Genomic DNA, 15,260 nt, shown 5'->3' with positions numbered 1-15,260 from the left:
TGTGCGGAACTTGGCTATCAGTTTCTGCTCAGCGACTCTGCGCTGTCGTGTGTCGTGAAGGCCGCCTTGGAGAACGCTTACCCAAAGATCAGAGGCCGAATGCCCGTGACCGCTGAAGTGCTCCCCAACAGGAAGAGAACAGTCTTGCCTGGTGATTGTCGGGCAGTGTTCATTCAGCCGTTGTCGTAGCGTCTGAGTGCGTCTGAGTCTCAGTGCGGCACTCCCTCAGTACTGACCCTCTGACAGTGCGGCACTCCCCCAGCACTGACCCTCTGACAGTGTGGCACTCCCCCAGCACTGACCCTCTGACAGTGTGGCACTCCCCAAGTCCTGACCTTCAGACATTGCAGCACTCCCTCAGTACTAACCCTCCGACACTACGGCACTCCCTCAGTACTGACCCTCCAACAGTGCAGCACTCCCTCAGTACTGACCCTCTGACAGTGTGGCACTCCCTCAGCACTGACCCTCTGACAGTGCAGCAATCCCTCAATACTGACCCTCTGACAGTGCGGCACTCCCTCAGCATTGACCCTGAGGGACTGCCACACTGTCAGGGTCAGTGCTGAGGGAGTGCCGCACTGTCAGAGGGTCAGTACTGAGGGAGTGCCACTCTGTCAGAGGTTCAGTGCTGAGAGAGCGTTGCACTGTCCGAGGGTCAGTACTGAGGGAGTTCTGTGTTGTCAGAGGGTCAGTGCTGAGGGAATGCCGCACTGTCTGCGGGTCAGTAATGAGGGAGTGCCGCACTGTCAGCGGGTCAGTACTGAGGGAGTGCCACACTGTCAGAGGGTCAGTGCTAAGGGAGTGCCGCACTGTCTGCGGGTCAGTACTGAGGGAGTGCCGCACTGTCAGAGGGTCAGTGCTAAGGAAGTGCCGCACTGTCAGAGGGTCCGTACTCAGTGAGTGCCGCACTGTCAGAGCGTCAGTGATGAGGGAATGCCGCACTGTCAGAGGGTCAGTGCTGAGGGAGTGCCGCACTGTCAGAGGGTCAGTACTGAGGGAGTGCTGCACTGTCAGAGGGTCAGTACTGAGGGAGTGCCGCACTTCAGAAGGTCAGTGCTGAGGGAGCGCTGCACTGTCAGAGGGTCAGTGCTGAGGGAGTGCCACACTGTCAGAGAGTCAATGCTGAGAGAGCGTTGCACTGTCAGAGGGTCAGTACTGAGGGAGTTCTGTGTTGTCAGAGGGTCCGTGCTGAGGGAGTGCCGCACTGTCAAAGGGTCAGTACTGAGGGAGTGCCGCACTGTCAGAGGGTCAGCACTGAGGGAGTGCCACACTGTCAGAGGGTCAGTGCTGAGGGAGTGCCGCACTGTCAGAGGGTCAGTACTGAGGGAGTGCCGCACTGTCAGAGGGTCAGTACTGAGGGAGTGCCACACTGTCAGAGGGTCAGTACTGAGGGAGTGCCGCACTGTCAGAGGGTCAGTGCTGAGGGAGTGCTGCACTGTCAGAGGGTCAGCACTGAGGGAGTGCCACACTGTCAGAGGGTCAGTGCTGAGGGAGTGCTGCACTGTCAGAGGGTCAGTACTGAGGGAGTGCCACACTGTCAGAGGGTCAGTACTGAGGGAGTGCCGCACTGTCAGAGGGTCAGTGCTGAGGGAGTGCTGCACTGTCAGAGGGTCAGTACTGAGGGAGTGCCGCACTGACAGAGGGTCAGTACTGAGGGAGTGCCGCACTGTCAGAGGGTCAGTGCTGAGGGAGTGCCGCACTGTCAGAGGGTCAGCACTGAGGGAGTGCCACACTGTCAGAGGGTCAGTGCTGAGGGAATGCCGCACTGTCAGAGGGTCAGTACTGAGGGAGTGCCACACTGTCAGAGGGTCAGTACTGAGGGAGTGCCGCACTGTCAGAGGGTCAGTGCTGAGGGAGTGCTGCACTGTCAGAGGGTCAGTACTGAGGGAGTGCCGCACTGTCAGAGGGTCAGTGCTGTGGGAGTGCCGCACTGTCAGAGGGTCAGTGCTGTGGGAGTGCCGCACTGTCAGAGGGTCAGTGCTGTGGGAGTGCCGCACTGTCAGAGGGTCAGTGCTGTGGGAGTGCCGCACTGTCAGAGGGTCAGTACTGAAGGAGTGCCGCACTGTCAGACGATCAGTGCTGTGGGAGTGTCACACGGTAAGGAGTCTCACAACACTGTCAGAGGGTCCGTACTGAGTGAGTGCCACACTGTCAGAGCGTCAGTGATGAGGGAATGCCGCACTTCAGAAGATCAGTGCTGAGGGAGCGCTGCACTGTCAGAGGGTCAGTACTGAGGGAGTGCCGCACTGTCAGCGGGTCAGTACTGAGGGAGTGCCGCACTGTCAGAGGGTCAGTGCTAAGGGAGTGCTGCACTGTCAGAGGGTTGGTGCTGAGGGAGTGCCGCACTGTCTGCGGGTCAGTGCTGAGGGAGTGCCGCACTGTCAGAGAGTCAGTGCTGAGGGAATGCCACACTGTCAGAGGGTCAGTGCTGAGGGAGTGCTGCACTGTCAGAGGGTCAGTGCTGAGGGAGTGCTGCACTGTCAGAGGGTCAGTGCTGAGGGAATGCCGCACTGTCAGAGGGTCAGTGCTGAGGGAGTGCTGCACTGTCAGAGGGTCAGTGCTGAAGGAGTGCTACACTTGTGCTACACAAGCTTTGTTCTACTCCCCAACCCCTCAGCCGGTTCTCTCCCAGAGATTCACCAATCCCATCCTTGCCTGCCATTTAAATTCTCCATTCAAGGTGACATCAGGCGGGTTTTTCCGGCTGCGATCGCCCCGAAACCGGAAAACCCCCACCCCTGGTTGATGGACCTTTCCGTGGTCCACCCCTCGCCCCTGCTCCAATTCCCGTGTTGGATCGGACGGGAAAATTCAGCCCCTATCCTCTGTAAAACTCCCCCCCCCCCCGCCGCCACCACGGGCCCTCTCTCTGGTTCCCCGTGTTACGCAGCATCGCGATGGTTTGATCCACTCAGCAGCCGACACCACACTAATTCTGAGGAAATGTTTTTCTCTTCCAGTCACGACGCAGACAAAACGGCTGACCCCGCCAGCCATCGCCCTGCGCTCCAAATCCATGACCTCTGAACTCGAGGACCTCGGTAAGTGTTACAGTGCTCTCTCGGTGCAGAATGTGAGGGGTTATAACGGGGTCGCTGATGTCACGACTTCATAGCTAATGACGCCACTTGGGTAAACAGTGCCCCTTGCTCGTCCTCCTAACCGCCCCCCACCACCAACATCCCACCAAATAAGAACAAAATGGCTTCCAGGCAACAACAAGCACCTGGGGAATTTGTCCGAGATTTTCCATTTCTCGGAGAACCTTAGTCCCCCCGCCGTAGCCAAAAGAGAAAATGCTGGAAAATCTCAGCAGGTCTGGCAGCATCTGTGAGGAGAGAAAAGAGCTGACGTTTCGAGTTCAGATGACCCTTTGTCAAAGCCCCATAGTCCTTAGCACGGTGGCACAGTGGTTAGCACTGCTGCCTCACAGCGCCAGGGACCCGGGTTCGATTCTTGGCCTTGGGTCACTGTCTGTGTGGAGTTTGCACATTCTCCCTGTGTCTGCGCAGGTTTCCTCCGGGTGCTCCGGTTTCCTCCCACAGTCTGAAGGTTGTGTAGGTTAGGTGGATTGGCCATGCTAAATTGCCCCTTAGTGTCCAAAGATATGTAGGTTAGGTGGATTGGCCATGCTAAGTTGCCCCTTTGTGCCCAAAGATATGCAGGTTAGGTGAGTTGGCCATGCTAAATTGCCCCTTAGTGTCAAAGAACAAAGAACAAAGAAAATTACAGCACAGGAACAGGCCCTTCGGCCCTCCAAGCCTGCACCGACCATGCTGCCCAACTGAACTAAAACCCCTTACCCGTCCGGGGACCATATCCCTCTATTTCCATCCTATTCATGTATGTGTCAAGATGCCCCTTTAAAGTCACTACCATATCCGCTTCCACTACCTCCCCCGGCAAAGAGTTCCAGGCACGCACCACCCTCTGTGTAAAAAATCTGCCTCGTACATCTCCTTTAAACCTTGCCCCTCGCACGTTAAACCTGTGACTCTTCCACCCTGGGAAAAAGCTTCTGACTATCCACTCTATCCAAGCCTCTCATAATCTTGTAGACTTCTATCAGGTCGCCCCTCAACCTCCGTCACTCCAGTGAGAACAAACCAAGTTTCTCCAACCTCTCCTCATAGCTAATGCCCTCCATACCAGGCAACATCCTGGTAAATCTTTTCTGTACCCTCTCCAAAGCCTGTACATCCTTCTGGTTGTGTGGCGACCAGAATTGAACACTAAATTCCAAGTGCGGCCTAACTAAGGTTCTATAAAGCTGCAAACATGACTTGTCAATTTTTAAACTCAATGCCCTGGCCAATGAAGGCAAGCATGCCGTATGCCTTCTTGACGACCTTCTCCACCTGCGTTGCCACTTTCAGTGACCTGTCTACCTGTACACCCAGATCTCTTTGCCTATCAATACTCTTAAGGGTTCTGCCATTTACTGTATATTTCCTATCTGTATTCGACCTTCCAAAATGCATTACCCCACATTTGTCCGGATTAAACTCCATCTGCCATCTCTCCGACCAAGTCTCCAACTGATCTATATCCTGCTGTATCCTCTGATGGTCCTCATCGCTATCCGCAAATCCACCAACCTTTGTATCGTTCGCAAACTTACTAATCAAACCCGTTACATTTTCCTCCAAGTCATTTATATATATTACAAACAGCGAAGGTCCCAGCACTGATCCCTGAGGGACGCCACTGGTCACAGCCCTCCATTCAGAAACGCACCCTTCCACTGCTACCCTCTGTCTTCTTTGACCGAGCTAGTTTTGAATCCACCTTGCCAGCTCACCTCTGATCCCATGCGACTTCACCTTCTGCACCAGTCTGCCATGAGGGACCTTGTCAAAGGCTTTACTGAAGTCCATGTAGACTTCTATCAGGTCACCCCTCCAAAGGTGTCCAAAGATGTGTAGGTTTGGTGGATTGGCGGTGCTAAATTCTCCCTCAGTGTACCCAAACAGATGCCGGGCATGTGGCGACTAGGGTATTTATACAGTGGCATCACTGCAGTGTTAATGTAATACTTGTGACACTAATAAAATAAATAATTATTATTATTCAGTTGCAAATGGCACGTGCCAGTGCTGGCCTGCCAGTCCTACCCCCGATTGCAACCCTCTGGCCGGGCACTGCAAGGTGGAGCCAGGGTGACCCCTGGCTTGACAGGGTTTGCCAGCTCTGGTCAGGTGACATTCCTTAAGGTATCATCGCATGCCACTGGCCCCTCAGCAACCCCCCTTCCGTTCCCCACACATTTGCCATCCGTGGTACCCCACACCCAATTATTGCCTGATTGATCTCCCCTGGAACAACTTTTATTCCCTCAAATCCTCCAATATTTTCAGAAGTGAGTCTTGAAAGAAAATTAATACTTTCGAAGCCACGGTGATCTCTCTCTCGCTTGTGGTAACTCGGGCAAGGGGGCCGGGAAAGTCATTTTCCATTCTTGGAACGCTCAAGGCCAATCATGTGGCGGGTTTCTTGATCTACAAGAGACTCAGAGGACAGACAGGAAGGCAGAACCAAGGCCACTGGCGGATTAACCAGGATCTTGTTGCATGGCAGAGCACCTCAAGCTGTATATAAGCACGGTGGCACAATGGTTAGCACTGCTACCTCACAGCACCAGGGACCTGGGTTCGATTCCCGCTTTGGGTCACTGTCTGTGCGGAGTCTGCACATTTTTCCCCGTGTCTGCGTGGGTTTCCTCCGGGTGCTCCAGTTTCCTCCCACAGTCTGAAAGACGTGCTGGTTCGGGTGCATTGGCCGTGCTAAATTCTCCCTCAATGTACCCGAACAGGCGCCGGAGTGTGGCGACTAGGGGATTTTCACAGTAACTTCATTGCAGTGTTAATGTTAAAAAGTTAAAGTTTGTTTATTAGTCACAAATAAGGCTTACATTAACAATGCAATGAAGTTACTGTGAAATTCCTCTCATGGCCACACTCCGGCCCCTGTTCGGGTACACTGAGAGAGAATTTAGCACGGCCAATGCACCTAACCAGCATGTCTTCCAGACTGTGGGAGGACACCAGAGCATCCAGAGGAAACCCACGCAGACATGGGGAGAATGTGCAAACTCCACACAGACAGTGACCCAAATCAGGAATCGAACCCGTGTCCCTGGCGCTGTGAGGCAGCAGTGCTAACTACTGTGCCACTGTGCCGTCCTTTAATGTAAGCTTACTTGTGACTGATAAATAAGCTTTACTTTAAATTAGTTAGTAATTTCCTTGTCGCCGTGTCCCTCAGCCACTAGGCTAGGCAGCGGCCTAGCTGGAAGGAGGCCTGAGGGCCCAATGGCCTACCTTTGTTCCTATTCCTTACATCACTAATTCTTGAGGGATTGGTAACCCCCTTTGTTGTGGTGTCCACACATCCCAAGAAGCCCCCACTGCATAGGGTTACAGTTGAAGAATGGGCTTCTGGCTCTGAGTGAGCATACTGTTCATAGGTACATAGGGGACAAGGAATGAAGAGGGTGCAGAATGTGCTGTTACATCCATAGCTAGGGTGGAGAGAAAGATCAACTTAATGCGTGGTAGGTCCATTCAAAAGTCTGACAGCAGCAGGGAAGAAACTGTTCTTGAGTCGGTTGGTACGTGACCTCAGACTTTTGTATCTTTTTCCCAATGGAAGAAGGTGGAAGAGAGAATGTCCGGGGTGCGTGGGGTCCTTAATTATGCTGGCTGCTTTTCCGAGGCAGCGGGAAGTGTAGACAGAGTCAATGGATGGGAGGCTGGTTTGCGAGATGGACTGGGCTTCATTCACAACCCTTTGCAGTTTCTTGGAGTCTTGGTCACAGGAGGAGCTGTGATACATCCAGAATGGGTGCTTTCTATGGTGCTACCAGGACTTGATGGTTTGAGTTATAAGGAGAGGTTGGATAGATTGGGACTCTTTTCCCTGGAGCGTAAGAGGCTGAGGGGTGATCTGATAGAGGTCTATAAAATAATGAGGGGCATAGATCAGCTAGATAGATAGTCAAAATCTTTTCCCAAAGGCAGGGGAGTCTAAAGTTAGCGGGCATAGGTTTAAGGTGAGAGGGGAGAGATACAAAAGGGTCCAGAGGGGCAATTTTTTCACATAGAGGATGGTGAGTGTCTGGAATGAACTGCCAGATGCAGTAGTAGAGGCGGGTATAATGTTGTACTTTAAAAAGCGTTTAGACAGTTACATGAGTAAGATGGGCATAGAGGGATATGGGCCAAATGTGGGCAATTGGGACTAGCTTAGTGGTTAACAAAAAAAGGATGGCATGAGATAGATAGGTTAAGACAGAGATAGATAGCTTCTTGATTAGTAAGGGGATCAGGGGTTATGGGGAAAAGGCAGGAGAATGGGGATGAGAAACAAATCAACCGCGATTGAATGGCGGAGCAGACTCGATGGGCCGAGTGGCCTAATTCTGCTGCTACGTCTAATGGTCGTATGGACAGGTTGGGCTGAAGGGCCAGTTTCCATGCTGTAAATGTCTGTGACTCTATCTGCAAAAATTGGTGAGAGTCGTAGTGGACATGTCGAATTTCCTTTGCCTCCTGAGAAAGTAGGGGCGTTGGTGGGCTTAACAACAGCGTCGGCATGTGATTGTGATTGTATTTTACTTTCCTCCCTTGTTTGTTGAAAAATTCAGCGACCTCTCGTGTCACGATGGAAGGAGAAGTGAGCGGTGTGTTTTACAAAGGGTTTTATGCCCCCCCCCCAATGGAGTGGGTCTGTCTCCTGAGATACCTGCACTGCGTAGAAATGCCCCCCCCCCCTCCTCCCCCACAGGCCTTCTGCTGACTAGGCCGCAGCCTAGCCTGGCAGCTGAGGGACACGGTGACAGGGAGATTGCTAATTAAATTATAAACAGCTGGAGCTGTGAGATAAGCCCGGCCCCAGTTGGATTTGAGCCGTTTTCTGTCAAGCTTTTGATTCATTTCTGCAGTGGTTGGCTGGTGATAATCCTCGGGGTGTTGGCGGGCGGGGAGGGGGGGAGGGGCAGGGGCCAGAGAGCCGGTCAGCTTGAAGGGGAAACAGAACGAGAGGGATAACTCTCTCAGTCCAGTGTGATTTGTGTCCTCACCATCCCGGGGAAAACGTTGGCAGGATAAACGGGCTGGCTATCAACAGCATTCCCTCCATGACCAACAAGTCCTTGATCGGGACTTCAACAGGGAAACGTAGGATGGAATAATATCCCTACAGTGCAGAAGGAGGCCATTCGGCTCATCGAGTCTGCATCGACCCCACCCAGCCCCTATCCCCGTAACCCCACATATTTACCCTGCTAATCCTCCTGACACTAAGGGGCAATTTAGCACGGCCAATCCGCCTAACCCGCGCATCTTTGGACTGTGGGAGGAAACCGGAGCGCCCAGAGGAAACCCACGCAGACACGGGGAGAACGTGCAGACTCCACACAGACAGTGAACCCAGGCTGGGAATCGAACCCGGGTCCCTGGCCCTGTGAGGCAGCAGCGCTAACCACTGTGTCACCCGTAGAGAATAGGAGCAGGTCACTGAAAGCAAACTATTAGGAAGGCCAATGGAAGCCTTTATCATGTGAGGATTCGAGTACAGGATCAGTGAGGTCTTGCTTCAGTTGTATAGGAGCTTGGTTAGACTGCACCTAGAGTATTGTGGGCAGTTTTAGTCCGCTTACCTCAGAAAGGATAGTATTGCCATGGAGGGAGCGCAAGGAAGGTTCACCAGACTTATTCTGGGGATTGTCTTATCAAGAGAGAAACATAGAAGATAGGAACAAGAGGAGGCGATTGGCCCTTCGAGGGGAGCAGTGGAAAGGTGCGCTTCTGAATGGAGGGCTGTGACATGTGGCGTTCCTCAGGGATCAGTGCCGGGACCTTTGCTGATTGTAATATATTTAAATGATTTGGAGGAAAATGTAGCTGGTTTAATACGTAAGTTTGCGGAAGCCACACAGGTTGGTGGATTTGCAGATAGCAATGAGGACCGTCGGAGGATACAGCAGGATATAGATCGGTTGGAGACTTGGGTGGAGAGATGGAAGATGGAGTTTAATCCAGACAAATGTGAGGTAATGCATTCTGGAAGGTCTAATACAGATGGGAAATATACAGTAAATGGCAGAACCCTTAAGAGTATTGATAGGCAGTAGGATCTGGGTGTACAGGTACACAGGTCACTGAAAGTGGAAGGCAGGCGGAGAAGGTAGTCAAGAAGGCATACAGCATGCTTGCCTTCATTGGCCGGCACATTGAGTTTAAAAATTAGCAAGTCACGTTGCAGCTTTATGAAACCTTAGTTAAGCCACACTTGGAATATAGTGTTCAATTCTGGTCGCCACACTACCAGAAAGATGTGGAGTCTTTGGAGAGGGTACAGAAAAGATTTACCAGGATGTTGCCTGGTATGGAGGGCATTAGCTATGAGGAGAGGTTGGAGAAACTTGGTTTGTTCTCACTGGAACGATGGAGGTTGAGGGGCGACCTGATAGAAATCAACAAGATTATGAGAGGCATGGACAGAGTGGATAGTCAGAAGCTTCCCAGGGTGGAAGAGTCAATTACTAGGGGGGCACAGGTTTAAAGTGCGAGGGGCAAGGTTTAAAGGAGATGTACGAGGCAAGTATTTTACACAGAGAGTGGTGGGTGCCTGGAACTCGCTGCTAGGGGAGGAAGTGGAAGCAGATAGAACAGAGAACATTACAGCGCAGTACAGGCCCTTCGGCCCTCGATGTTGCGCCGACCTGTGAAACAAATCTAAAGCCCATCTAACCTACACTATTCCAATATCATCCACATGTTTATCCAATAACCATTTGAATGCTCTTAATGTTGACGAGTCCACTACTGCTGCAGGCAGGGCATTCCACGCCCTTACTACTCTCTGAGTAAAGAACCTACCTCTAACATCTGTCCTATATCTATCACCCCTCAATTTAAAGCTATGTCCCCTCGTGTTAGCCATCACCATCCGAGGAAAAAGGCTCTCACTATCCATCCTATCTAATCCTCTGATCATCTTGTATGCCTCTATTAAGTCACCTCTTAACCTTCTTCTCTCTAACGAAAACAACCTCAAGCCCCTTACGATAGTGAGTTTTAAGGGGCGTCTGGACAAATACATGAATAGGATGGGAATGGAGGGATACGGTCCCCGGAAGGGTAGGGGGTTTTAGTTCAGCCGGGCAGCATGGTCGGTGCAGGCTTGGAGAGCTGAAGGACCTGTTCCTGTGCTGTAATTTTCTTTGTTCTTTGTTACATAGAACATAGAACAGTACAGCACAGAACAGGCCCTTCAGCCCACGATGTTGTGCCGAGCTTTATCTGAAACCAAGATCAAGCTATCCCACTCCCTATCATCCTGGTGTGCTCCATGTGCCTATCCAATAACCGCTTAAATGTTCCTAAAGTGTCTGACTCCACTATCACTGCAGGCAGTCCATTCCACACCCCAACCACTCTCTGCGTAAAGAACCTACCTCTGACATCCTTCCTGTATCTCCCACCACGAACCCTATAGTTATGCCCCCTTGTAATAGCTCCATCCACCCGAGGAAATAGTCTTTGAACGTTCACTCTATCTATCCCCTTCATCATTTTATAAACCTCTATTAAGTCGCCCCTCAGCCTCCTCCGCTCCAGAGAGAACAGCCCTAGCTCCCGCAACCTTTCCTCATAAGACCTACCCTCCAAACCAGGCAGCATCCTGGTAAATCTCCTCTGCACTCTTTCCAGCGCTTCCACATCCTTCCTATAGTGAGGTGACCAGAACTGCACACAATACTCCAAATGTGGTCTCACCAAGGTCCTGTACAGTTGCAGCATAACCCCACGGCTCTTAAACTCCAACCCCCTGTTAATAAAAGCTAACTCACTATAGGCCTTCTTCACAGCTCTATCCACTTGAGTGGCAACCTTTAGAGATCTGTGGATATGAACCCCAAGATCTCTCTGTTCCTCCACAGTCTTCAGAACCCTACCTTTGACCCTGTAATCCACATTTAAATTAGTCCTACCAAAATGAATCACCTCACATTTATCAGGGTTAAACTCCATTTGCCATTTTTCAGCCCAGCTTTGCATCCTATCTATGTCTCTTTGCAGCCTACAACAGCCCTCCACCTCATCCACTACTCCACCAATCTTGGTGTCATCAGCAAATTTACTGATCCACCCTTCAGCCCCCTCCTCTAAGTCATTAATAAAAATCACAAAGAGCAGAGGACCAAGCACTGATCCCTGTGGCACTCCGCTAGCAACCTGCCTCCAATCCGAAAATTTTCCATCCACCACCACCCTCTGTCTTCGATCAGACAGCCAGTTACCTATCCAATCGGCCAACTTTCCCTCTATCCCACACCTCCTCACTTTCATCATAAGCCGACCATGGGGGACCTTATCAAACGCCTTACTAAAATCCATGTATATGACATCAACTGCCCTACCTTCATCAACACACTTAGTTACCTCCTCAAAAAATTCTATCAAATTTGTGAGGCACGACTTGCCCTTCACGAATCCATGCTGACTATCCCGGATTAATCCGCATCTTTCTAAATGGTCGTAAATCCCATCTCTAAGGACCTTTTCCATCAATTTACCAACCACCGAAGTAAGACTAACCGGTCTATAATTACCAGGGTCATTTCTATTCCCTTTCTTAAACAGAGGAACAACATTCGCCACTCTCCAGTCCTCTGGCACCAACCCCGTTCTTCGAGCCTGCTCCGTCGTTCATCACGATCATGGCTGATCGTCCAACTCAATAGCCTCAGCCTACTTTCTCCCCATAACCTTTGATTCCGTTCGCCCCCAAGTGCTATATCCAGCCGCCTCTTGAATACAGTTTGAATACGTCTTGAACAGAGATTGGGCGAACTGGGCCTGTATCTTCGAGAATTTCAAAGAATGAGAGGAGATCTCAATGAAACCTACAAAACACTTAAAGGAATGGACAGGGTAGATGCGGGTAAGATGTGGAGATTCTAGAACCAGGGGGCACAATTTCAAAGTAAGGGGGAAGTCACTTCGGACTGAGATGAGGAGAAATCTTTGGAATTCTCTACCCCAGAGGGATGTGGAAGCTCAGTCATTGAGGATTTCTAATTAATAATAATGGGCGGCACAGTGGTTAGCATGGCTGCTTCACAGCGCCAGGGACCCAGGTTCGATTCCCGGTCTTGGGTCACTGTCTGTGTGGAGTTTGCACATTCTCCCCGTGCCTGCGTGGCTTTTTTCCCACAGTCCAAAGGTGTGCAGATTCGGTGGATTGGCCATGCTAAATTGCCCCTTAGTGCATTCGCAGGGTAAATGCACGGGGCTATGGAGATGGGGGCTGGGTGGGATTGTTGTTGGTGCAGACTCGATGGGCTGAATGGCCTCCTTCTGCACTGTAGGGATTCTATGATTCTAAAATACATCGAAATGTCCTCATGGCAGGCTGATACAGAAGCGGAAGTCATATAGGATCCGAGGTGAGCTGGTAAGATAGATACAAAGCTGGCTTGGGCATAGAAAGCAGAGAGTAGCAGTGGGAGGGGACTTTTCTAACTGGAGGTCTGTGACAAGCGGGTTCCACAAGGATCAGTGCTGGGGCCTCTGTTGTTTGTAATATATGTAAATGATTTGGAGGAAAATGTAGGTGGTCTGATTGGTAAATTTGCAGATGATACAAAAAATGGGGGAGTAGCGGAACGTGAGGAGGATTGTCAGAGGATACAGCAGGATATAAATCAGCTGGAGGCCTGGGCCAAAAGATGGCAGATGGAATTTAACCCGGACAAATGTGAGGTGATGCGATTTGGAAGGTCTACTGCAGAAGGAGAGTATACAGTAAATGGTAGAGCCCTTAGAAATATTAGCATACAGAGGGATCTAGGTGTGCAGATCCACAGTTCCCTGAAGGTGGCAACTCAGGTGGGCAAGGTGGTCAAGAAGGCGAATGGCATCCTGGCCTTCATCGGTCGGGGCGTTGAGTATAGGAATTGGAAAATCATGTTGCAGCTGTATAAGACTTTGGTTAGGCTGCATTTGGAATATTGTGTTCAATTCTGGTCACCACACTACCGGAAGGATGTTGATGCATTGGAAAGGGTGCAGAAGAGATTTACCAGGATGTTGCCTGGTTTGGAGGATATGGACTATGAAGAAAGGTTGAACAAACTTGGATTGTTTTCATTGGAGCGTCGGAGGATGAGGGGGTCCTGATAGAGGTTTACAAGATTATGACAGGCTTGGAGAGGGTGGATAGTCAGAGTCTATTTCCCAGGGTCGAAGGGTCAATTACTTGGGGGTGTAGGTTGAGAGTGAGAGGGGGAAAGTTTAAAAGAGATGTAAGGGGCAAGTTTTTCAGAGGGTGGTGAGTGCCTGGAACGAGCTGCCGGATGAGGTGGTGGAAGCGGATTCTATAACAACGTTCAAGAGGCATCTGGATAGATACATGAATAGACCGGGAATGGAGGAATATGGACCATGTAAAGGCAAGAAAATATTAGATTAGAGAGGCATCTGTGTGGGCACAGACTTGGTGGGCCGAAGGGCCTGTCCCTGTGCTGCACTGTTCTTTGTCCAATCAGCCATGATCATATTGAATGGCGGAGCAGACTCGATGGGATGAATGACCTCCTCCTTTGTTATTTTCCAATTTGGCCCTTTGTACCTGGTCCACCATTCAGTTTGGGTGGCACAGTGGTTAGCACGGCTGCCCCACAGCGCCACGGACCATCTTGCAGAGATTTTGAGGGCAATCCCTGACAGAATTTCCATCACAAGTATTGAAAGCCCCTTTATCTTTTCCCTGCATTCTGTCATCTCTGGTTTCCTGCGCATTCCCAACTCCCATCATTCTGCCATTGGCCGTGCCTTCAGCTGTCTGGGTTTTCCAATCTCTGCACTTCTTCCCCTACGCCTCATAGGAACATAGGAATTAGGAGCAGGAGTAGGCCATTCAATTCTTCGAGCCTGCTCCACCATTCAACCAGATCATGGCTGATCTCTCCCTGGTCTCAGATCCACCTCCCCACCTGTTCCCCATATCCCTTTAACCCATTTTTGTTTATCAGAAATATATCTACTTCTTGAAACCATTCAACGATTAGGGAGAGGCAGTGGAAGCAGATACGATAGTGACGTTTAGTCTTGACAAATAGATGAATAGGATGGGAATAAAGGGATTTGGTCCCTGGAAGGGTCAGGGTTTTAGTTCAGTCGGGCAGCATGGTCGGTGCAGGCTTGGAGGGCCGAAGGGCCTGTTCCTGTGCTGTAATTTTCTTTGTTCTTTGATTCAGACTCCACCGCTCTATGGGGCAGCGAGTTCCACAAATTCACCACCCTCTGCGAGAGGTAGTTCCTCCTCATCTCAGTTTTAAATCTACCGCCTCTCAACCTATACCTGTGACCTCTTGTTCAAGATTGCCCCACAAGGGGAAACATTTAGTCACCATTTACATTATCAATCCCTTTTAGAATTTTATATCCCTCGATCAGATCCCCTTTCGTCCTTCTAAACTCCAGCGAGTATCAGCCCAAACTGTTTCATCTCTCCTCATACGTCAACCCTTTCTTCCGAACCTCCTGAGTCACTCTTTATTAGCTACCCCCATGTCCCTGCTCTCAGTCACCGGTCCAAATGTCTCCTCATGTGATTGGCATCAAACTTGGATTGCTATTCGCTCCTGGAAAGAGCACTGGGGTAGTATTCACCCTCTTCAACACCTCCCTTCCCCACCCCTCACTACACACACACACACACTCTCACTCTCACACTCACTCACACTCTCACACTCACTCACACTCTCACACACACACACTCTCACACACACACACACACACTCACACACACTCTCACACACTCACACACACTCTCACACACACACACACTCTCACTCACACACTCTCACTCACACACTCTCACTCACACACACACTCACTCTCTCACACACACACTCTCTCACTCACACTCACTCTCACACACAGACACACACTCACACACACTCTCACACACACACTCTCACACACTCTCACACACACTCTCACTCACACACACACACATACACTCTCACTCACACACACACTCACACTATCACTCACACACACACTCTCACTCACACACACACACTCTCACTCACACACACTCTCACTCACACACACACTCACACTCTCACGCACGCACACACACTCTCACGCACACACACACTCTCACGCACACGCACACACTCTCACGCACACACACACACTCTCACGCACACACACACACTCTCACGCACACACACACTCTCA

At 50.8% G+C, this 15,260-nt stretch overlaps 1 protein-coding gene across 1 annotated transcript in view; it reads left to right on the top strand.

The window, feature by feature from the left end:
* Window positions 1–15,260, top strand: part of LOC144509462 (SH3 and multiple ankyrin repeat domains protein 1-like) — a 114,323-nt gene that overhangs the window by 75,075 nt on the left and 23,988 nt on the right. Inside the window, exon 7 of the mRNA XM_078238372.1 lies at window positions 2,964–3,044. Coding sequence (XP_078094498.1) covers window positions 2,964–3,044 — 81 coding nt within the window. The remainder of the gene's footprint in view (window positions 1–2,963; window positions 3,045–15,260) is intronic.

The sequence above is a fragment of the Mustelus asterias genome, chromosome 21, assembly GCF_964213995.1.
Source record: "Mustelus asterias chromosome 21, sMusAst1.hap1.1, whole genome shotgun sequence".
NCBI lineage: Eukaryota > Metazoa > Chordata > Chondrichthyes > Carcharhiniformes > Triakidae > Mustelus > Mustelus asterias.
This window is presented reverse-complemented; position numbering and strand designations above follow the sequence as displayed.